Here is a 24962-nt window from a genome sequence, read left to right as displayed (position 1 = left end):
GAATACAGGGTCAGTATCTTAGATGTTTTGGTAGGGAGAGTTCTATTAAATATCTGTTTTAATATTAAAATGTTAAATCCAAGTTAAAGATCCTGAAGACAAGGAAGAACTTTCACTAAAAGTCTTGGTGTGGTGGATTCTAGGTCTTCTCCAGTCTCCCATTGCTTTGTTCTAAAGTGAGGTATAGAAACACAAAGCTCTGTGGTCACAGAAGGGGAGTCCGTTAACAAGGATGATCTTGTAGCTGTAATGTATTAAGGCCTATACTTTAGAGAGATCCCTTTCTATGGTTAGTCTCCAGGATCTCAGTCAACATAACTGCCTCCACCCTTTCCCTTACTCTGTCGCAGAAAAATATTTGTCATTTTTTAAAATAACTTTGAGTGCCTAAAAGGCAATCAGACATGCTCAAAACAGCAACCTTTCTGTCTTGGGTCATTCAACTTTCCGAATGTCCTATCTCCATTTGCCTCTAAATGGCACAGGTAAGGAATGCATCTTGTGAATTGTGAAACTTCAGGCACTAAAATTGACAGGAATTACGTTTGGTTAAAATGTTAATCAGAAATTTGGTATCAATGTCCTGGATTTCAAAATTGAACTATATATTTTATTTTGCTCTTTTAAATGTGATTTGTGTTTGGCCTTGCATAACAAACTGGGGAATATCTGTATTTTTTATGAATATTGTGCATACCTCTGTGTATTTGCTGGGTTACTGGGTATTGATTTAGATCAAAAGGGGTTGTTAAAGGAACCAAACAGGAAGGTAAAACAATGGCTCCATAAGGAGCATTTCTGCAAACACTCAAGCACAATAGCTAGGCTTATAGCTGTGAGATGTGACTCCTTGGACCCAGACTGGGTGATATAGTTGTTTTGAGGCGCGGAAGAGAACCCTGGAGGCCTAGAAGAGGATGAGGCCCCAGAAATGTCAGTGAGAGCTGAGAGCTGACTGGGAAGACACACAGGACAATCTGTATCTTTCAAACAGACAGAGGAGTTGGGGTGGACTGAGGGGAATTTACAAAAGCTGGGTAGGAAAGATAAAGATTTAAGATCCATGTGTTTAGGCCTCTTATTGTTTTTACCCTTTCCTCTACTGGCCTTGTAACTTTTGGTTAATGAATAAACAATACTTTGTTTTGAAGATGCTCTTTTTGAGTCACTTTAATTAATTTGCTGGTCAGAGGTCCCCGAAGTGAAAGGACTTACAGGTACCAAATGCAGTTTGGACTGTCACATTAACACAGTGGGGAAATGGGGACTGATTCCCAGAGACCCAGTCCCAAAGTGGTTGGACCATGTGGGTCCACACCAAGTGACCTGCAGGAAGCTAGGTCTGTCGTCATAAGGAGTGCACTCAAGGGTTTAAAGGGGACCAAAGAGAGTTCATCCTGTAACTGACACCATGTTATATTGAATATGCACTGCACTTGGAGATAGTTGCATGAAGAGACACTTCAGAAATGTAGATTTATTTGATTAACTAGGATAGAACTACATGCCTTTCTTCAGAAGTGTTGGTGGTAGTAGTCCTGCAAATAGTATTTGTCTTCCTCCCTCTCACTAGATCTCATCGGCTATGAATGCATGAAATGTCAGTCAGCACAGCAATCAAGTTTTGTTTTGGTTCAGCAACCCTTACATCAGTCTTTGAAAGCATCTCTTCAAGCGTCAGTAATTCCATATGCATTGGAATAAATTCCATATTTCAAAATATGGGAATTAAGATTAAAAGGAGTCTGATTAATAGGACACCAGATAATGGCTTACCATCTTAACATCTGCAGATATTCACACTAGGTAACACTTGTAAAATAAAACACAAGTGTTTTTATAACTTGGCCAGTAACTTCTTTCTACATCGCAAGACTATTTTAAAGATATGGCTTAGACTCTCTTTCTTTAACCTTTGAATGTTGTTCATTATGCAGTGATCTGAATTCTGTATTTGATACCCGTGTACAGACAGGAAAATGGTTGAGTGCCACAAATTCAGGACTTTGACTCAAGCAACATCAAGTAGTGTGAAAGATAATGAAGGAAATGGTATTTTTGCAACAGACAAGTCTTTTAAAAAATGTGAAAGTGGTCTCAAAAGCTGGTTAGTGGATTATGATCTATTTTTTTCAGCACACTGGTAAATGGTTCACCTAATTAAGTGGGTTGCTGAACCTGCTGAAGCTGAAAAAAAGTACCTTAAAGGTACTTCCTGTTCTTGGAGGCTGTCCTGCCTCTATTTGTATATAATTTGCATTCTATACAGCCCAAATAATCTTGAGTTTGTGAAATTTAAGGTAGCTTTTAAATACACAAAGGGCAAACTATGAGAAGGCTACATGGGGATTTACCTTTAAGAACCCAATTTTAGTCACCCAACCCAGCATACTACTAATACTGTATCTATTTTATATTATGGTCCTTATTGACATGCAAATATTGTTTCCGTGGCATCCCTTTACTGAGATAGTTGGATCCATCATGCTTCCCATGAGACTGAATGAGCAGTATGACAGCAAGGTTCAGCTCTACTGGCTTTAGGATTAGAGAAAGTGAGCACTACTATCTTGGATGTAAAGCTTTTTACATTATTTAATGTGTTGCTCAGAGTATCTTAGAGCAAAAAGACTTTAAAAAGTTAATTTAGTTCCTGTAATTGAAAAACTCCTGTTAACCCCTGACATGAGTCCCATGGCTCCCCATTGTCACATCCCCCTCTTTATAAAAAATAAAAAGAGCAAGCTGCTTTGAGCATGCATATTCTTACCTCACCCAAATAGTTCTTTGATGAGGTCCAAAGATGTCTTAAAGTAGTCCTAGGTGATGATATGGTATTTTAAGAGAGACCTAGAGAGGTGGTTTTTGGATGACGTCAAGATCATGGTTAATATCTAGTTTCAGTTGATGCCTTTATGAAGTGGGAACTCTGAAACTGAGACTAGATGATAAATATTGTTCCTTGGACAATATTGTTGCCCTTAGGGCTTGTAAGTGAACGGCATATACCACTTATTTGGTCAATGTGATGTACCCTTCTCTGTCTACCCACTCGCATGTCATACATCATTTGAAAGCTTATGATGTCTACTTTAAGATGAGGTAAGATGTGAAGCTGCCAAGTGGTGCTGTTACCATAGAAATTGTTTTTTTCAAATGCGGCACATGCCATAAGAGACTCTGATTCTCAGGGAGAGTAACTGACGTTTCTTTCTGACACTGCAGTGATATTTCTTGTGATACTGAATTATCTGCAGAATGGTGCTGAAATACCACTCTAGCCGTTGAATGGAAGGTATTCTTACTATCAATGGTCTCTACGTTGATGTCTGCCTATATCATCTTCATGGATGAGATTTCCACCAGCATGAAGTGGTACAATTCCATTTGGAAAGAACACACCACTCTGGAGTCTTTCTACTTTAGGTTATGATCTGCCCCATCTCATCATAATTGATGCACAATCCATGAAGGTATAGAATGTCAATTAAATGGTAAGACCCATATTCATGGTGTAGCTGTGCAGCAAGGCTAATGTGCAGTGGTGTTACAGTTTTGTAACTGTTAAATACTATGCACTCCACAATTGAGAGGCACCTTATTGGAATGCCTTCTAAGGCAGTGGTTCTCAAAGTCGGTTTGCCGCTTGTTCAGGGCAAGCTCCTGGTGGGCCTGGCCAGGTTGTTTACCTGCCGCGTCCGCAGGTTCGGCTGATCGCAGCTCCCACTGGCCATGGTTCACCAGTCCAGGCCAATGGGGGCTGCAGGAAGGGCTGCCAACACGTCCCTCGGCCCATGCCGCTTTCCACAGCCCCCTTTGGCCTGGAGTGGTGAACCATGGCCAGTGGGAGCCGCGATCAGCTGAACCTGCGGGCGCGGCAGGTAAACAACCTGGCCCGGCCTGCCAGGGGCTTGCCCTGAACAAGCGGCGGACTGACTTTGAAAACCACTGTTCTAAAGGATGATACTAATTGCTGGCTGAATTATATGCCTCTTTATAAACCAAAGGACAAACTCCTGTACCAATTGGGGCACAAAAGTAGCTGACCTTTGTAAACTACAACCATCTGGCTTTGGGTAATATTCTGAGACTTTAATTTTGTTTATTTCAGACTGAAGGATTGAAGTGGCATTATACAAAACCAGTTGTTCATTTGAAAGCTCTTAATCAGGCTCACTTGCCTGAAGAACACGACAAAGCATTTGGATGCCTTACATTCCTGCATCACATTACTAGTAGCTTGGATAGCATCAGCTAATGTTATTGAGGTGCATGGGATGGAATTGCAGAACTGTAATGTTTTTCTAATTTTGCCTGTAATTGCTAGTGGAATATCTTGCAGTTTTGACATCTGAGGAAAATAGAGCTTTATATGTTTGTAGTAGCTTGGACATGAGAAGAGCCTTGTACATGAGATCACTGTTTATCCTTTCTCTCAGCTGATAAAATGCAATGTCATAAGGTGACTGTATTGTTGCAGTGTAAGTAGATGGTTTTGCTTTAAGCTTTGTTTTGCTCAAGTAGGAAGAAAGGCATGTTAAGTGATAAACTGCATCCTTGGCAATCGGGTCATCTACAGATACTCTGCACAACATAAACAACGAGGAGTCCTTGTGGCACCTTAGAGACTAACAAATTTATTTGGGCATAAGCTTTCATGGGCTATATGACCCACTTCATCAGATGCATGGAGTGAAAAATACAGTAGGCAGGTATAAATATACAGCACATGAAAAGATGGGAGTTGTCTTACCAAGTTGGGGGTCATTGCTAACGAGGCCAATTGAATCAGGGTGGATGTGGCCCATTCCTAACAGTTGACAAGAAGGTGTGGATATCAACAGAGGGAAAAATAGTAGAGGGAAAATTACTTTTTCTTCTTCGAGTGATTGCTCCTATGCATTCCAGTTAGGTGTGCGCGCCGTGCGTGCACGGCTCTTCGGAACATTTTTACCCTAGCAACTCCGGTGGGCCGGCTGGCCGCCCCCTGGAGTGGCGCCGCCATGGCGCTGGATATATACCCCAGCCGGCCCGTCCGCTCCTCAGTTCCTTCTTACCGCCCATGACGGCCAGTTGGAACAGTGGAGTGCTATCTTTCCTCCACAGCCCTAGCGTTTCTCTTCTCTTGAGTGTAAATAGTTGTTTAGTTTACTTAGTTGTTAGTTTAGTTGAATAAGTTTAGTTAGTTATAGTATAAGATAAGGGAATAAGGGGGGTTTACCCCTCTTCTTCCGCAACCGGTGGGGGCTCATGCCCAAGGCACCGGGGTTTAAACCCTGTGCGAATTGCCAGCGGCACATGCCTGTCGGGGACCCACACGACTCCTGCCTGCGCTGCCTCGGGGAAACCCACCGTCCAGATAAGTGCCCTATCTGCACGGCCTTTAAGCCTAGAACAAGAAAGGAGCGGGACAGTTGTTTAAAGCAGCTCCTTATGGAGGCAACGCTCCAGCCTCCCGCACCGACCCCGCCGGCGCTGAAGTCGTCATCGGCGCGCAGCGCACCGGCCGCCCCGAGCCGCTCCGGCACCGAGGCTCCTCGACCTCTGCAACCGGCACCGGCGACCCGGCACCGTTCCCTCTCCCCAACGAGGAAACGTAAGCCGGTGAAGATGACCTCGAAACCACATCCTCCGGAACCTTTAGCCCAGCCACCACCGACGCCTCCGGTACCGGCTGTGGCGGTGCACAAACCGTGCACGGTACCGTTGACTCCGGCGCCGCAAGGGCCGTTGAGTCCGGTACCACCATGCTCCCTGGTGCTAACCGCGGTCGAGCTACAGCTCCCGTCCACGCCCGAGACGTTCTCAACAGTGAGAGAGCTCATCGAGCTCACAGAGGCACCAAGCCTCCGGCCCCCGGCACCGCCGGTGCGGGCTGTTAAGTCAGCAGGTAAGCCGGCTATGATACGGCCTCCTTCCCCTGACGGACGGGATAGACGGCGCTCCAGGTCTCAGTCTCGATCCCGGTCCCGAAGACGGTCACTGTCACGCCGCTCCAGGTCTCGGCACCGCTCACCATCGCGGTACCGTTCGCCCTCTCGGCGCCGGTCGCAGTCCCGGTACCGCTCAACATCGCGGTACCGGTCGCACTCCCGGAGACGCTCCCGGTCCCGGTCGCCAGCCCGTCGGCACCGCAGGAGGTCCAATTCCCGGCACCGTTCCCGGCACCGTGACTCCCGAAGCCGCTCCCGGCACCGGCGGTCGAGATCCCGGTCGAGCTCCCGGCACCGGTCGAGCTCCCGGCACCACGGCAGTCGATGGTCCCGCTCTCCGTCTCGGCACCGCGACGACCGGCACCGATCCTCAGCACCGTACGGGGACGGATTGCCAGCATCGACGGCGCAGTCCGTGAGTGCCTCCGCTCCTCAGAGGCCGTCTCGTCACTCTTCGGTCGCTTCGCGGACAGACAGCTATAGCCATCTTCAAACTGCCCCGCAGGGACAAGTCCATGGTGCGCAGCAGTGGGGCTTTTGGGTCCCCTGGGCCCAGTACAAAGCTCACGGGCTCCCAGGCCCCCCGCGGACTCCAGCCTCCGAACGCAGGGTGCCGGAGGCCACAGTAAGCAGGCCGCCCCCATCACCACCAGGTGAAGCCCAGTCACCTCCTGGTCCTGCGGACCATCCGCGCTCCGAGACAGCTGCCCACCCCATGGAGGAACCACCTTCAGAGGTTGTGGTCCAAGGTCGATCCTCGTCATCCTCGCCAGGTGAGGCGGTGGCGGGAGCATCTACGGCGGACCCTCCGCCTATTGACTTGCGGGCCCACCAAGACCTTCTTCGCCGGGTGGCAAAGGCTATCGACCTCCCCGTGGCGGAGGTCGTGGAGGATGAGGACCCGGTGACTAATGTAATTGGGACTGAGGCCCCAGTGCGTGTGGCCTTACCATTCATACGCACCATTCAAAAGAACGCCACTACCATCTGGCAGTCACCAGCGTCCGTCCCTCCCACCGCCCGCGGGGTAGAAAGGAAGTACTCTGTTCCTCCCACGGGGTACGAGTACTTGTATACCCATCCTGCACCAGACTCGCTCGTGGTCCAGTCGGTCAACGACAGGGAGAGACATGGCCAGCCGGCTCCAGCGCCGAAATCGAAGGAAGCTAGGCGCATGGATCTGTTGGGCCGAAAGGTCTACTCAGCAGGGGGTCTCCAGCTCCGGATCGCCAACCAGATGGCCCTCCTCGCCCGATACACCTTCGACATCATGGTGTCCCTGGCGAAATTCTCGGAGCTGATACCGTCAGCCTCACGCCAGGAATTCTTGGCCCTCCTGGAAGAGGGCAAGAAATCCTCCAGGTCCTCCATCCAGGCAGCTCTGGACTCGGCGGACTCGGGTGCCAGAACCTTGGCCTCAGGAGTGACCATGAGGCGCATCTCCTGGCTGCAGTCCTCCACCCTGCCACCGGAGGTGCAGTATACTTTACAGGACCTCCCCTTCGACACTCAGGGTCTGTTTTCGGAAAAGACGGATTCCAGAATTCAGACCCTAAAGGACGGTCGAATTGCCATTCGCACTCTGGGTATGCACACACCGGCTACCCAGCGAAGGTCATTCCGACAGCAATCCTACCGACCCTTTAATCAGCCCAGGTCACGACCCTATAATAGCCGGCATCCCGGCCTGAATCACCGTAGATCGTCGGGCAACAGGCGCAACCAGACCCAGGCGCCTTCCAAGGCCCCTCAAGGGCCCAAACAGGCCTTTTGATGGGACGCCCGAGGACGGCCCATCAGTCTCTGTACCGGATCCTTCCCGTTTATTTTGCAACCGCCTTTCCCACTTTCTTCCGGCGTGGTCCCAAATAACATCGGACAGCTGGGTGCTTCGTACAATCCAGTTTGGTTACCGCCTTCAATTTGTTTCGCCCCCTCCTTCCCACCCGCCTTCCCTGTCCCTCTTCAGGGACCCCTCTCACGAGCAATTCCTCCTACAAGAGGTCGAGACTCTGTTGAGCTTGGGTGCCATAGAGGAGGTGCCTCACGACATGCGGGGCAGGGGATTCTATTCCCGATATTTTCTCATCCCCAAGGCGAAAGGAGGTCTCCGACCCATATTGGACCTCCGGGAGCTCAACGCGTACCTGCTCAAGCTCAAGTTTCGCATGGTCACCCTGGGGACCATCATTCCCTCCCTGGATCCGGGAGACTGGTTTGCCGCCCTCGATATGAAGGACGCGTACTTCCATATTGCGATTTACCCTCCCCATCAACGCTACCTGCGGTTCGTAGTCAACAACGCACACTACCAGTTTGCAGTGCTGCCATTCGGCCTGTCCACCGCGCCGAGGGTCTTTACCAAGTGCATGGCAGTGGTTGCCGCAGCCCTCCGCCGTCGTCGCATACACGTATACCCGTATCTCGACGGCTGGCTGGTTCGCGGGACATCCCGACAGCTGGTAAAGGACCAGATGTCAGAGATACTATCCCTGTTTCGGTCCCTCGGCCTTCTCATCAATGCCGAGAAGTCCACTCTAGCTCCATCGCAGCGGGTGGAGTTCATCGGAGCGGTCCTCGACTCCAGTTTGGCCAGGGCCTGCCTCCCTCGCTCTCGGCACCAGACGATGGTCTCCATCATCCAGGACCTTCTCACCTTTCCCACGACAACGGTTCGGTCCTGCCTACGCCTCCTGGGCCACATGGCGTCCTGTACGTTGGTCACCGCGTACGCGAGGCTCCGCCTTCGCAATCTTGGCTGGCGTCGGTATACCGCCCGCACCGTGACTCGATAGACATGGTAGTCACCGTCACAAAACCGACACTCGCTTCGCTCAGCTGGTGGCTGAACCCAGAGGTCGTGTGTGCAGGAGTCCCGTTCCGCCCTCCTCGCCCATCTGTCACCCTGACCACGGATGCCTCGGCGTTGGGATGGGGGGCTCACCTGGGCGACCTTCACACCCAGGGTCTCTGGTCACCCCAAGAGCTCGCTCTCCACATCAACGTCCGGGAGCTGCGAGCGATCTGCCTGGCGTGTCATACCTTCCGCACCCGTCTGCAAGGCCGCTGCGTGGCAGTCTTCACGGACAACACGACGGCAATGTTCTACGTGAACAAGCAGGGCGGAGCCCACTCCTCCCTCCTCTGCATGGAAGCGATGCTCCTGTGGGACTTCTGCGTGACCCACTCCATTCACCTGGAAGCGTCATTTCTTCCAGGAGTGCAGAACACGCTGGCCGACCATCTCAGCAGGTCGTTCCTCGCCCACGAGTGGTCCCTTCGTCCAGATGTGGTACACACAATTTTCCAAAGGTGGGGATTTCCCCAGGTAGACCTATTCGCCTCCAAGGGGAACAGGAAGTGCCACCAGTTCTGCTCCTACCAGGGTCGCTCTCTGGGCTCCCTGTCGGATGCATTCCTTTACTCATGGACGGATCACCTCCTCTACGCCTTCCCTCCGTTCCCTCTCATACACCGTGTGCTACTGAAGCTTCGGAGGGACAGGGCCCACATCATACTCGTCGCTCCGGCCTGGCCGAGGCAGCATTGGTACACCCTGCTGCTCGAGCTCTCCGTTCGGGATCCCATTCCCCTTCCATTATGGCCGGACCTCATCACGCAGGACTTCGGCAGACTCCGCCACCCGGACCTACAGTCCCTCCATCTTACAGCTTGGTACCTGCGTGGCTGACCCACGCAGAGAGGGACTGTTCGGCGGCAGTGCAGCAAGTCCTGCTAGAGAGCAGAAAGCCTTCCACTCGCTCCACCTACCTTGCGAAATGGAAGCGTTTTGCGCTCTGGTGTGATCAACGAGGCCTCAATCCCTTCGTAGTCCCTGTCCCTACCATCCTGGACTACCTCTGGTACCTTAAGGAGCAAGGTCTTGCGGTCTCCTCCTTGAAGGTGCACCTGGCAGCAGTGTCCGCCTTTCATCCACCCATGGGAGGTCGGACCATCTTCTCCAACCAGATGGTTTCCCGCTTCCTTAAAGGTCTGGACCACTTGTACCCGCCGGTGCGGCGTTCTACCCCGACCTGGGATTTAAATCTCGTGCTGGCCAAGCTTATGGGACCGCCCTTCGAGCCTCTGGCCACGTGCTCTCTGCTCTACCTCTCCTGGAAGACAGCCTTCCTAGTCGCAATTACGTCGGCAAGATGGGTGTCCGAGCTCCATGCCCTCACGGTTGGTCCGCCGTATACTGTCTTCCACGCAGACAAGGTGCAGCTTCGACCACACCCGGCCTTCCTCCCTAAGGTGGTGTCGGCCTTCCACCTCAACCAGGAGATCTTCCTTCCGGTCTTCTTCCCGAAGCCGCACGCCTCCCCTCGGGAGCAACAGCTTCATACCCTGGACGTCCGCAGGGCTCTCGCTTTTTATATCGAGCGGACGAAGCCCTTCCGGCGTTCGACCCAGCTGTTCGTAGCGGTTGCCGATTGCATAAAAGGCGAGCCGGTCTCCTCTCAAAGGATTTCCTCCTGGGTGATGGCATGTATCCAGACATGCTACGAGCTTGCTCGCGTGCCTGTATGCCGCCTCACTGCTCACTCGACGAGAGCGCAGGCCTCGTCTGCCGCCTTCCTGGCCCATGTCCCCATCCAGGACATCTGTAGAGCGGCCACCTGGTCTTCTGTCCACACCTTCGCTTCACACTACGCGTTGGTGCAACAATCTCGAGACGATGCAGCCTTCGGCTCAGCAGTCTTACACTCTGCCACGTCTCACTCCGACCCCACTGCCTAGGTAAGGCTTGGGAATCACCTAACTGGAATGCATAGGAGCAATCACTCGAAGAAGAAAAGACGGTTACTCACCGTAGTAACTGTTGTTCTTCGAGATGTGTTGCTCCTATCCATTCCAGACCCGCCCTCCTTCCCCACTGTCGGAGTAGCCGGCAAGAAGGAACTGAGGAGCGGACGGACCGGCTGGGGTAGATATCCAGCGCCATGGCGGCGCCACTCCAGGGGGCGCCCAGCCGGCCCGCCGGAGTTGCTAGGGTAAAAATGTTCTGAAGAGCCGTGCACGCGCGGCGCGCACACCTAACTGAAATGGATAGGAGCAACACATCTCGAAGAACAACAGTTACTACGGTGAGTAACCGTCTTTTGTAGTGACCCAGCCCCTCCCAGTCTTTATTCAAGCCTAATTTGATGGTGTCAAGTTTGCAAATGAATGCCAATTCTGCAGTTTCTAGTTGAAGTATGTTTTTGAAGTTTTTTTTGTTGAAGAATGGCCACTTTGGTCTGTTAGTGAGTGTCCAATGAGATTGAAGTGGTCTCCTACTGGTTTTTTAATGTTACGGTTCTTGATGTCTGATTTGTGTCCATTTATTCTTTTGCATAGAGACTGTCCGATATGTACATTGGCCAAGGCAGAGGGGCATTGCTGGCACATGATGGCATATTGGTAGATGTGCAGGTGAATGAGCCCCTGATGGTGTGGTTGATGTGGTTAGGTCCTATGACGGTGGTCTTCTCCTCTTGAAAGTGCTACCTCCCTTAGATGGGTTGCTGTCTCAAATGTTTTTGTTTTGTGGATTTTTTTTCTCAAGCAAACAATGAAACAAGACCAATAGCAGGATGACATGCTTGCTCTGGTATCTCTCTAGAAGCAGGTGAATAGGATGCTTTCCGATCAGATTCGGAGTCTATTTTCTTTCCTTGGTTCTATACAACTCTGACATATGCCAAATTTGATTTGCTTATGTATTTCTGAAAGCAACCCCTGTGACAGAGTTTTGGTGGCACATAATCTAAACTAGAAAACTTATCCAGTAGTTGCCAATACAATTAATCTTTCCTAGCTTTTGCATCCAGCATCACGGAATTCTGTCCAGCACTGGTGGCTTTTGATAGTTTTGTATTCTTTTCATTTTCTTAACGGCACATTTTTCAAAGTTTGTGGAGAGTCTTTTTCTCTGATGTATGCTTTAAGGCACTAGTATCCTTCATGTCTTCATATACTGTATCTTCCCTGTAGAGTTAAATTTCCCAAAGTATATTATCAACATTACCACCACTACTACCACCATTTTTTGTTTTGTACAAGTATACAAATTTGCGCTAAATTAGGCATAAACTAGATCCATATGTCAATAGCAAAGTTGCATTTTTTTCCAGTGAGCACTTATATTAAAGCCCAGAATGAAGTTGTGCATTATCATCTCAAACACTCATGCTGACCTATGCTTAAGTGTCACTGAATTAAAAAGCTAGTCTCTAAAACATTTCAAAGGCTAGTACTGCATGCTGCATAGGCTATTACAAATTAAAACCTTCTACCAGGTGGACTAAAGGCTACTTTGTATGTACAAAAGCTTACAAATGAAGAAACATTACATTAGGAATTCACATACATTTATATCTACCTCTACAAACTATGGGCATGCAATCTACTGCTGGTGGTGCACAAGGTGACTTTTTTATCTGGTCAGCAAATTTAAATTGAAAAATATAGAAAGGTATTATCACTTGAGATACTTTAACAACTAGGAATATGTTGTGGTATTTTATAGTACCCACAAATGTGCTAGGTATGCAAAGAGACTATAAAATAAGCACACAGTTCCTGCCCAGCATAGCTTAGATTCTAAGTACAGTAACTCCTCACTTAATGTTGTAGTTATGTTCCTGAAAAATGCAACTTTAAGTGAAACAATGTTAAATGAATCCAATTGTCCCATAAGATTTAATGTAAATGAGGGGGGTTAGGTTCCAAGGAAATTTTTGGGGGCAGACAAAAGGCATTATACTGTACTGTACTGTGGTTGGGAAGTGCCCCTGGCTTTACCCCACACAGGTGCAGCCCACTGCAGGCAAGGACACTAGGAAGCACCTTTGCAACAGCAGCAGCAGCTTCCCTGGAGAACAGGCTTGGATTTTGCCAGGAATGCTCCAGGCCCGCCTCTTCCTGTCCCCACTCCACTCCAGGCCCACCTCTTCCCACCCCCACTCCACCTCCTCTCCGGAGCACACTACATCCCTCCCCCCTCAAAGTCCTAAGCGCCACCAAACAGCTGTTTGGCGGTGCTTATGACTTTCTGGGAGGAGCAGATATACAGCGCTTCCCCACTGCTTCCCCTCCCCCCCAGAAAGTCCTAAGCTGTTTGGTGGTGGGGGAAGCGCTGGGAGAGAGGAGGGGGAGGCGGAGAAGCGGAACTTGTGTAATGCTCCCTTGTAAAGTCACTGCTCTTCCACAGAATCTTACAAGCAGGCAGCCAAATGACGTTATAAGGGAGCATTGCACGACTTTAAACGAGCATGTTCCCTAATCAAGCAGAGACGTAACATTGAAATAATGTTAAGTGAGACAACATTAAATGAGGAGTTACTGTACAGACAAGATGACTTGGTGGATGGAGGGAACAGGAAGCAAAGATTTCAGTAATAAAATTGTGCATAGCAGGAACTGCCCCTATCAGGAAATGGAGCCTGAGACCTGAGAATGGAAAGATATTCCAGTTGTTGCTAGAGAAGTAGTAGAATAGGTATCTTTTCTTGCCATGCTGTATTAGGAGGAGAACATCACCAGACAGACATTTAAATTTTTATTTAACTAAAACAACAATGTTCTGTGTTCTGGATTTTTTTTCTTCAACAGCAAACATACAATATTTTAACAAAACAAGGATATGAATTTTTTAATTTAAACATTCAAGTTTTTTAAAATCAGGTTTGTTTTGTTAATTATTTTAGTTAAAAGCAATTTAAATGAAATATTTAAAAACAACAAAAACTAAATTGACTGTGTCATCCAGGTCAACATGAGAAAATTAAAATACTGGCTTCTGCAGCTAACTCAGTCATCTTCACCTTCATTTTCCTATTTTGTTCATAATCTGGAAAAGAAAAACAAATTTTCCTGCTTTTTCAGGTCCCAAACGATTTCTCAATTTGGAATTAATTAGTCCAAAGGAAGAAAATATTCTTTCTACACTGGCAGAAGAAGCTACTGCTATTAAAAGCGAGATTATCACTTCAACAGTCTTTGAATCCAAGTGCTTAAGTGACTTCCACCAGTTCACTGGTGTGACTTTCTTTCAAACATCACCAGCAAACACATTTCTTGAATGGTTCACCCTTAGCTCTGAAGTTTTATAGTTGGCATTATGGAGGGATGATTGCTGGATATCTGCCATAGCCAACTCCTCTTCTTTAGCAGTTAACGTTTGACTTAAGGTTTGTGCAGGGGGGAAGGGATAGCTCAGTGGTTTGAGCATTGGGCTGCTAAACTCAGGGTTGTGAGTTCAATCCTTGAGGGGGCCATTTGAGGATGTTATCTCTGGAGACACAAATCCACAGTTTGAGAACTGCAAAACTAAGCATCTCTGATGGTATCTTCTAGACTGAGCACTGAGTCCCATTGGATAGATAGAAAGATTCACCTAAATCTATACAGAAGCCCCTGGAACCCTGTAAAATTGGGTCCCTAATCCATGAACTATTGGAATTCATTTACAAAACTTTTCTTAAACATTACATGAATATATTGTCTCATACTATAGAATTAGGATTTATAATCCCTATTCCATGATGACAAGTATCAGAGAGGTAGCCGTGTTAGTCTGGTTCTGTAAAAGCAGCAAAGAATCCTGTGGCACCTTATAGACTAACAGACGTTTTGCAGCATGAGCTTTCGTGGGTGAATGCCCACTTCGTCTTGCATCCGACGAAGTGGGCATTCACCCACGAAAGCTCATGCTGCAAAACGTCTGTTAGTCTATAAGGTGCCACAGGATTCTTTGCTGCTATTCCATGATGAGATACATTATAGCTCAAAGATATCTTAATTAAAACTATCTTTAGATAGATTTTTTTTCCTCAAAAAGGATTTTATCAAAAAATTCCAATTTTAAATAAAAAAATCAGATTTTTTTAATTTATTTTTTTAAATAATTGATTTTTATCCACCCTGTTGGTGAGTGGGGCTACAGATACCAAAGTCCCTTCCCAGAGCTCACTTTGTCCTTGTGGTGGGGAGACCTGCCTATTTTTAGCACACAACCAAATGGTTCAGTGGACCTGAAGTTAAATTATTTGCCATGTTTTAATCCCATTTGAGCTGCTGCTATATCTGCTTTCATTTTAATGTTGCTTCCTCCCCCCATCCCCTTCTCCCTGGTTTCTCGCACATCTTTCTGGAGCTCTAGACTGTAATGTCATGCTTATTTCCCCCTCATTTTTGAGGCCTCATGTGGCAGCTACTATCCCTCTAACCAAAGAACTAGGTATCTGTCATACTGTACACACTTCCTTCCTCTGGGCTTAGCCTGTTTCCATGTAAGGGTACGTCTACACTACGGGACTATTCCGAATTTGCATAAACCGGTTTTGTAAAACAGATTTTATAAAATCGAGTGCGCGCGGCCACACTAAACACATTAAATCGGTGGTGTGCGTCCATGGTCCGAGGCTAGCGTCGATTTCTGGAGCGTTGCACTGTGGGTAGCTATTCCCTAGCTATCCCATAGTTCCCGCAGCCTCCCCCGCCCCTTGGAACTTCCGGGTTGAGATCCCAGTGCCTGATGGGGCAAAAATCATTGTCGCGGGTGGTTCTGGGTAAATGTCGTCAGTCACTCCTTCCGCTGGGAAAGCAACGGCAGACAAGCATTTCGCGCCTTTTTCCCCTGGATTGCCCTGGCAGATGCCATAGCATGGCAATCATGGAGCTTTTTTTGCCGTTTGTGACTCTCACCGTATGTGTACTAGATGCCGCTCACAGAGGCGATTCAGCAGCGCTACACAGAAGCATGCTTTTGCTTTTGCATGACAGCAGAGATGGTTACTAGCCATATTGCACCATCCAAACCCTTCCATAAATTGGAACTGAGGATGATCATGGCTACCAGTCCTTTTGTACCATTTGCTGCTAGTGCCCCTGGTCAATCAGCCAGGGGCACAAAAGCCAAAAGTGGTTACTAGCCTGTACCATTGGCTGCTGTCATAAGTGCCCCTGGCCAATCAGCCAGGGGCACAAAAGCAAAAATTGGGAATGACTCCCTGAGTCAATCCCTCCTTTTTGGTATCTAAAAATAGAATCAGTGCTGCCTAATATAGGCAAGTGTGTTAGAGAACCACCTGCTCTGTGTCAGAGCCGGCAGAAATTATTATCTGTATGCTATTCACAGGGGGTGCTCCTGTAACAACCCCACCTGTTGATTCCGTTCTTCCCCCAGCCTTTCTTGGCTACCGTAGCATTGTCCCCCTACTTGTGTGATGAATTAATAAAGAATGCAGGAATAAGACACACTGACTTGTTAGTGAGAAATGAGTGGAAGGCAGCCTCCAGCTGCTATGATAGTCCAGACAGGACATTAAGCAGTGTGTAGGAGAGAAGCCCAGCATCCCACTGCTAGTCCAGGGGCAACTGAATCTTTTCTTTACACATGAAGGGTGGGGGCTGATGGAGCTCAGCCCCCTGTTGCTATGATGAGGATGGTTACCAGCCATATTGCACCATCCATCCACCAGAAAAAATTAGGGCCAATAGGCTGATGACGAGGACGGTTACCAGTCCTTTTGTACCATCAGCTGAGGCTGATGATGAGAATGGATTTCCATCTTTTTGCACGATCAGCTTATGCTGATGATGAAGATGGATTTCCATCCTTTTGTACCATCAGCCGCCCATGGCGGGGGGGGAGCAAGGATGTTGGTGTTGAGTGCTGCACTATCGCGTCTATCTGCAGCATTCAGTAAAGATAGGGTGACATGTAAAAGAGTCAGAGGATTGTTTTACCTTTCGCTTCTGGGGGTGGGTGGGGGGGTGGGTGAGTAGATTGCCAAGCTATGCCCTGACCCGCGGGCACTGTGTTTGACCCTAGAAGCATTTGGAGCTCAGCCAAGAATGCAAATAATTTTAGGAGGCTGCAGGAACTGTGGGATAGCTTCAGTCCTCCAGTCCATGCGCATCCATTTGATTCTTTGGCTTTCCGTTACGCTTGTCACGCTGCAGTGCGCTGAGTCCCTGCTATGGCGTCTGTCTGGAGATTTTTAAAAAAGGATTCTGAATTTCATCTTCTGTAACGGAGCACTGATAGAACGGATAGAACGGATTTGCCTGCCCTTACAGCGATCACATCCGCATGGTCCATGCGGGAGCTCTTTTTTTTATTTTGATTTCGGACTGCATCGCCACCCGTGCTGATCGGAGCTCCACGCTGGGCAAACAGGAAATATTCAAAAGTTCGCGGGGCTTTTCCTGTTTACCTGACCACTGCATCCGAGTTCAGATTGCGGTCCAGAGCGGTCACTGGTGCACTGTGGGATAGCTCCCGGAGGCCAATACCGTCGATCAGCGTCCACACTAACCCTACTCCGATATGTTAATACCGATACTAGCGTTACTCCTCTCGTTAGGGAGGAGTACAGAAACCGGTTTAAAGAGCCATTAAAATCGATATAAGGTGCCTCCTAGTGTGGACGGTTTTGGCGTTAAATCGGTTTTATGCTCCTAAAACCGATTTAAACGCCTAGTGTAGACCAGGCCTAAGAATCAACCTCTGTTCGTTTGGGGAGTAAGGTTTTATAGGAGGAGGAGGGAGAATTTAGGCTCATAGTTCTCAGCTACTGGTAGCCATGGTGGACAGTGTAGTATAGGCAGGACTTGGTTAGACAACACACATGATGGTAAAAGCAACCTATATGACATGGTGAAAAATGTGTGATACCTGTCTGTGCTACATCTTCTGAGGCTGCTGCCACCAATAAAGAATTGTAGGTCCCAGTTTTGCCAGTATAGACACAGTCTAGTACAGAAGAAGCTGTGCTGTTTTTAACTATGGGTTTAAGTGCTACTATAGACAGTTTTTGGGTGTAAAGATGACCAGCTTAGATCAGGTCATCTTGAAACAAATTGAAAAATGGTTTAGTCCTGTCTACATAAGTACTTAAACCATTGCCAGCTACACCTCTAGCTGACAGTGGGTACAGAATATGCAAATGCAGAATACTAGCCACTGGGCCAACCACACCAACTTTTAAAATCAGTTTTAGGAACTTTTTCATTTTATTGTTTTCATATTTTAGATATTTTGCTTAAATGCTTATCAGAACCTGAAGACAACTTGCATTCATAATGATAATTCTGTTCTTAAGGTAACTCTTGAAACATTTCTGTAGAATTGGTACTTTCTTCTCACAAGCAATGTAGGAGACTTACTACTTCCAAATCTATCACATATAATAGCGGTTAGTGACTTATGAAGAGTCAGCAATGGAGCTGTACTTTTTTGTGGTGTTTAATTTTGAAGTAATCTGTCCTCTTTATTTTACTTTTTCTTTATGTAATGCATGGAGACTATCCACAAACGTGGCTGTGTTTACCGTGTGAAATATCAGTAAAACTAGTATTTTTATTTTTAAAACATAAGGAACTTTTGATACACCCTTCTACATTTTGTTGTTAATAATGGGGGCCAAATATCAATATATTTTTGCTTGAAGTTTAAGAGATACAAAGATCCTGTGTTTTTAGGGCAGTCTTTGTATATGAGATGTTATGCTTTTCATTTGTGGCATTTGCAACTGAGCTTTTATATAATAGATTGGATTAAAAGTGCAGTGTATTAAAGCTCAGAATATTGCATTCTGTTGTGAAGTTTGCTCTGTGTACAAACTATAGCCTACAACTTTGATGCCTCAAGTAGCTTTCATTGCTCGTTGTTCGCAGTGGGTTGGCAGTAAGACTGACTGTGGAGGTAGGCTTAATTTTCATCTGCAGGGAGGATTACTGAGAGGTGCTCTTGCACAGCAAGAAAAGAGCGCCAGTGTTCTGCTTGTGTGCAGTATTTCTAATTTATGGATAACCAACTTCACCCTTCATTGTCATTATTCCTTCACCCTTCAAATTCGCTAGATTCATCCATGAACGAAATACGACAGTCTGTCTGCTTGAAATAAAAAATAAATCAATTGAGCTGAGACCAAAAGGCTGCTTATTCTGATCACAGCAGTACTGAACATACAACAGACATTCTGCTTCCTTCATCACTTTGTTTGACTTTTTTTCTTTTGGTAGAGGATTTAAAGGCATTATGAGAAAAACACTTTTAAGGTTAGAATATTTTCTGGAAAATAGCACTTGCTGCATCTCGGGGGGGGGAGGAGTGTTTGTTTTTTGTTGGCTTGACGATAAGCAAACGTGAACTTGCATAATTCAGTCTGTGAGTCATATATTTAGCTAGGTTCTTGGGAACAAACAAATGAATAATTAATATTAGTTTGTTTCGCAAGGGTGGGTGAATTCCACCCTTGGGGCGGGGGAAGTATCAGTATGTGTTGCAGATTCTTAAAAATCCTAACTTTCATTCACTTTTTTTATTCTTCAATCCTCAAAGCTCTGAATTGCAGCCAGTGTTCCATTCAAGGAAGTCTGTGCAGGATTCCATTTTAGAGCTCAGTGATGTCTTCCATTCACGGTCAATGTTAAATCACTTGATGTGCTTTCTCTTCCCTCCTGCTAAATGCCTGGTGTTAACTGTGTCTGGAGAGGGAGAAGTGGAAATTTATCATGGCAGGGTGCTCCCATTGGACTGTTGGACCATACTAGTACACTAATTGAAGTTGTTGTTGTTATAATTATTATAACAGTAGTACCCACAGACACCAATCAGGATCAGGACCCCATTGTACTAATTGTCTTACCAGACACACAGTCAGAGACAGTCCCTGCCTCAAGCATGTTACGACCTTAGATGTTTACAGTCAAATCTGCTGTTATTCCAATCTGCTTGTTTGGTTGAATACAATGTTAAAAATTGATTAACTTGTTACATCTGGACCTCTAACGTTCCTGAATTGATCATTGTTGTTTTCCTGCCTATCACAGAGCCCATGCAGAAGCACCGTCATCTGTAAAACACAATGCAAGGACAGAAACTAATGAAAAAGTGAAGGACCAAGAAGAGGAGGAGAATGGCGATGATAGAAAGACTGTCGAGTCAAGTGGTGGAGGGGCTCAGCCCGAAGAGAAGAAGAAGAAACAACGTTCTGGATTTAGAGATCGTAAGGTACAAAAGCTTGTCATGCAGAATGTTCTATACTGCTGCAGTTGCATAGTAATGAAACAGGGAGAGAAAATATAGGACAGAATTAAAACATTAAATACTGTGAGAACACATGGACTGACTTTTGGTATTTACATTTACTGGCCTTCATTTTAGTCACCCCTTTTCTGAGTGCTCAACTTGAGATGCCTTAAGGGGGCTTGATTTTTGGGAAGTGTAGCCCTTTTGAGATAACTCAAGTTGGGTAACTAAAAAGTGAGTTACTCAATCACTAGTTCCTTTTTTAAATTTAGGCTAGTGGCCTTCTACCTTGCTCTATATTAAAAAGCAGTGATTTAAAATCTGAGAAGCCTGACATAATTAAAAATTGTGTCTTGCCAGTTGTGGAGGGGTTGGGTAAGAAGGGGCGGCTCCTTTTTATTCCATGTGGTTACCCTCTCACTGTGGCTACTGAAACACAACTTTTCTCTTTTCTGCATTTATTTAGGCCACGTTGATCATAGAAAGTGTACACCTATGTTTATTTTTCTGTTTGATTTTTCACCCGCTCTCCCCCCCTATTTTTAAATAGGAAAAAAGCACTCTAACAGTGAAGTGGTACTTCTGACCTACCTTCATTACTGGGAAGTCATGAGTGTTTTGGACTCCTTAGAATGATCTGCAACATTAGTTGGTCAATAGCTGTTACTATCAATATTACAAGATTACAGTTTGGTCTGAGGAAAAGTCCTATAACTCAGTCTTAGCAGATGGCTGTATTTTTTTAACCTCTCTGGATGCTTGTTTCATTGGGTTATGTTTTTTTTAAGGGTCTATGCAGTACCAAACAGAAGAACAAAAGAGTATATTTTCTTCGCATTTCCTTTTCTATAATTTGTTTCTGATAATTATTTTTAAGTCCATATGCTGGAGGCTGCATCTCATTAGTTGCTAAATTGTAAGTGATTAGTATGTAGTGGCTCAATAACTTTTCATATGCTGTAAAGGTTTTGTTTGGAGATGCTGAATTATATTTTGGTCTCAGTAGTTAGGCTAGACAACTCAGTTAAATTCCATATATCTCAGGGTGTCTGCTGGGGTTACAGACTGTCCCTTCTGCTGGTATGTTGGTGAGGATTGTAAGTGAAGTTCCATTCTAAGATACTAGGCTGAGATTTTCGCAACTGTGTAAGGGATGTGGATGCCCAGTACCCATTAATTTTAATGGGAATCAGGTGTTTAAATCCGTTAGACAGTTTTGAAAATCTCAATCCTCGTCTATACTAGTTTAGACAAATAGGTTTATTTTTCACTACCAGCAAGGTGCAAAGTTATTATAGGTATGATGGTGGGGAGTGGGGTTGCTTGCTGGCTCCCTGTGCTGTTGCTTCCAGCTGCTGAAGATAGGATATATTTGTTGGCTAGTATGGATATTTATTTTAAGTAATTAGGAGCCATTCCTAAAATTACCAATCTCTCTCCCTTCTAAATTAGGAAAGGTGGGACTATGGTCAGGTTTCACAAGTAAGATGTTTCAGCAGTGAGAATCGTAGAGTAAATTAGTTTATAAGATTATAATAGATTATAGTTGCAAATCATCAGGTCCACACTAGAACTGGATTTCTCTCTTCTGACTCAGTGATGATCACTGAACCTATGGTGGTTAATCAAATTAGTAGTTTGCCAGCCTCGTGACTTTATGGGAGCAACAATAAGTAGATTGCTTCGGCATGGCCCATTGGCTAGCTCATGTAGAATCAATGTTAACAGTTTGTTCTGATGAACGTGTGATACTGGCAGACCAGGTGCCAACTCATGCCAACGTCCCCATTTCTCCACTGAACATTGACAAATACATAGTGGAACGCTTGTAAATTGCTGCATGGCATTAATCTCATTTTTAACATCTGTATCCCATATTATAAGGTGGTAATAGAACATTTTATTTGTAAACCTCTGTAACTGTGTAAATCACCAGACAGAAGAGAGACATTAACTAGTGTGAAATGCAGGTCTCCAACCAGAGGTGATAAGTCCTGCCTATCACAGGAGGCTCATCACCACCAGAGAGACAAGTATGGAACGTTCAAGAAGGCAGAAGTCTCCATTGCTTTGTCCCTTCAGTGAAGATGAGTCATGCAAGTGAATTCATCCCATCAGCTAAGTCTGCAGCTCAGAGCAGAAGGCAGGAAGGGAATGAAAAACACTAACAAGAAGGAACTGTTTCTTTATGCTGCTTGGACACTGGGAGGAAAGGATTACTAGGCATAAGCAAATGATTCCCAGTGCTTAGCCTGAGTTACTGCTAAACGACATATAGAGCTTGCTTATTATAGATGTTTCTATTACTTTTTGGAACTTTAGAATGGAACTCATTTGTGTGTATATATGTTTACCTGCTTTAACCTTGTAAATAACTCTTGATTCCTTTTCCTGTATAATAAAATCTTTAGATAGTTTATTATAGGATTATCTACAAGTGTCTTTGGTGTGAGAGCTAAAGTGCATTTTACTTGTGATAAGTGACGGGTACTTTGGGACTGGGAGTAACCTGAATATTGCTGTAATCCTTGGTATAAGGGATGAACTGTTACAAAGATAGGTTTGCCTGGGTGGCAGGACAGATTGGCGTATACAAGGGAACTGTCTGTGATTCCATGGTTGGGCTGTTGTAATGCTTGAGGAGTTTACACTGGATAATTGGTTGGTGAAATCTAAATGTAGATCTCACAACCAGTTTGGGGTTTGTGCCCTGATTCTTAGCAGTCTTCCCAAAGGTTGGTACTCACAACCTTGAGCCACTGCAGGACATCTTGTCAGAAGGTTTACCAGCATCTTTACTATCAATAAATCCTGTTCTTCCACCTCACAGGGGTAAGCATGTCTCCTCAGAGCCTGATGCTGAAGTCTAGTCCTGCATGAGGCAGTAAGCCTAACTGGTAGTCTTCCAGCAGTTATAGACTCATAGACTTTAAGGTCAGAAGGGACCATTATGATCATCTAGTCTGACCACCTGCACAATGCAGGCCATACAATCTCACCCATCCACTTCTATAACAAACCCCTAACCTATGTCTGAGTTATTGAAGTTCTCAAATTGTGGTTTGAAGACCTCAAGCTGCAGAGAATCCTCCAGCAAGTGACCCGTGCACCATGCTGCAGAGGAAGGCGAAAAACCTCCAGGGCCTCTGCCAATCTGCCCTGGAGGAAAATTCCTTCTCGACCCCAAATATGCTCAGGGTTTTAACTGATTGCCATGTGGGCAAGACTCACCAGCCAGCACCCAGGAAAGAGTTCTCTGTAGTAACTCAGATCCCATCCCATCCCAGACCACTGGGCATACTTACCTGCTGATAATTTGGCAATTGATCTCTGATTAATTGCCATAATTAGGCTATCCCATCATACCATCCCCTCCATAAACTTATCAAGCTTAGTCTTGAAGCCAGATATGTCTTTTGCCCCCACTACTCCCCTTGGAAGGCTGTTCCAGAACTTCACTCCTCTAATGGTTAGAAACCTTCGTCTAATTTCAAGTCTAAACTTCCTAGTGTCCAGTTTATATCCGTTTGTTCTTGTGTCTACATTGGTACTAAGCTTAAATAATTCCTCTCCCTCCCTAATATTAATTCCTCTGGTATATTTATAAAGAGCCATCATATCTCCCCTCAACCTTCTTTTGGTTAGGCTAAACAAGCCACGCTCTTTGAGTCTTCTTTCATAAGCCAGGTTTTCCATTCCTCGGATCATCCTAGTAGCCCATCTCTGAAACTGTTCCAGTTTGAATTCATCCTTCTTAAACATGGGAGACCAGAACTGCACACAGTATTCCAGATGAGGTCTCACCAGTGCCTTGTATAACGGTACTAACACCTCCTTATCTTTACTGGAAATACCTCACCTGATGCATCCCAAGACCGCATTAGCTTTTTTAATGGCCATATCACATTGCCTGCTCATAGTCATCCTGTGATCAACAATACTCCAAGGTCCTTCTCCTCCCCTGTTATTTCCAAATGATGTCTCCCCAATTTATAACCAGAATTCTTGTTATTAATCCCTAAATGCATGACCTTGCAATTTCACTATTAAATTTCATCCTATTACTATTACTCCAGTTTACAAGGACATCCAGATCTTCCTGTATGATATCCCAGTCCTTCTCTGTGTTAGCAATACCTCCCAGCTTTGTGTCATCCGCAAACTTTTTATTAGCACATTCCCACTTTTTATGCCAAGGTCAGTAATAAAAAGGTTAAATAAGATTGGCCCCAAAACCGATCCCTGAGGAACTCCACTAGTAACCTCCTTCCAGCCTGACAGTTCACCTTTCAGTACGACCCGTTGTAGTCTCCCCTTTAACCAGTTCCTTATCCACCTTTCAATTTTCATATTGATCCCCATCTTTTCCAATTTAACTAATTATTCCCCATGTGGAACCATGTCAAATGCCTTACTGAAATCGAGGTAAATTAGATCCACTGCGTTTCCTTTGTCTAGAAAATCTGTTACCTTCTCAAAGAAGGAGATCAGGTTGGTTTGGCACGATCTACCTTTTGTAAAACCATGTTGTATTTTGTCCCAATTACCATTGACATCAATGTCCTTAACTACTTTCTCCTTCAAAATTTTTTCCAAGACCTTCACCAAGCACCGGAGCCCATGTTTCTGTTGTTTAAGTGAACCCTTTATTTGTGGGCTTGGTCCCATCTCTGGTATATAGTCAGCAGTTACAGTAGTGGATGACTTGCCTAATGGATGTATGTTGTATTATTTTTGTAATTACTGTAAAGTCAGCCACATGAAGTGGGTGAGTTTGTACACAGACTCAGGTTCTGTGTTCTGATGTTGGAGCGACTTGACCCATTCACATTTAATACTGTAGTCAGATGAAATTATAGGAGGATGCTCTGCTCTGAAAACTGGTCTGTTGTAGCAGTTTAGGAGTTTCTGGCACATAGAATCATAAAATATTAGGGTTGGAAGAGACCTCAGGAGGTCATCTAGTCCAATTCTCTGTTCAAAGCAGGACCAACACCAACTAAAAC

At 45.9% G+C, this 24962-nt stretch overlaps 1 protein-coding gene across 4 annotated transcripts in view; it reads left to right on the top strand.

Annotated features, from left to right (window-relative positions):
- MICU1 (mitochondrial calcium uptake 1) overlaps positions 1–24962 on the top strand; it is a 248343-nt gene that overhangs the window by 69505 nt on the left and 153876 nt on the right. For all 4 annotated transcript variants that reach the window (XM_045025877.1, XM_045025876.1, XM_045025878.1 and 1 more), the window contains exon 3: positions 19758–19938. In XM_045025877.1, the coding sequence (XP_044881812.1) occupies positions 19758–19938 (181 nt within the window). The remainder of the gene's footprint in view (positions 1–19757; positions 19939–24962) is intronic.

Source organism: Mauremys mutica, chromosome 7 (genome assembly GCF_020497125.1).
Source record: "Mauremys mutica isolate MM-2020 ecotype Southern chromosome 7, ASM2049712v1, whole genome shotgun sequence".
Lineage (NCBI taxonomy): Eukaryota > Metazoa > Chordata > Testudines > Geoemydidae > Mauremys > Mauremys mutica.
The sequence above is the reverse complement of the archived record's forward strand: the minus strand, read 5'-3'. Positions and strand labels throughout refer to the sequence as shown.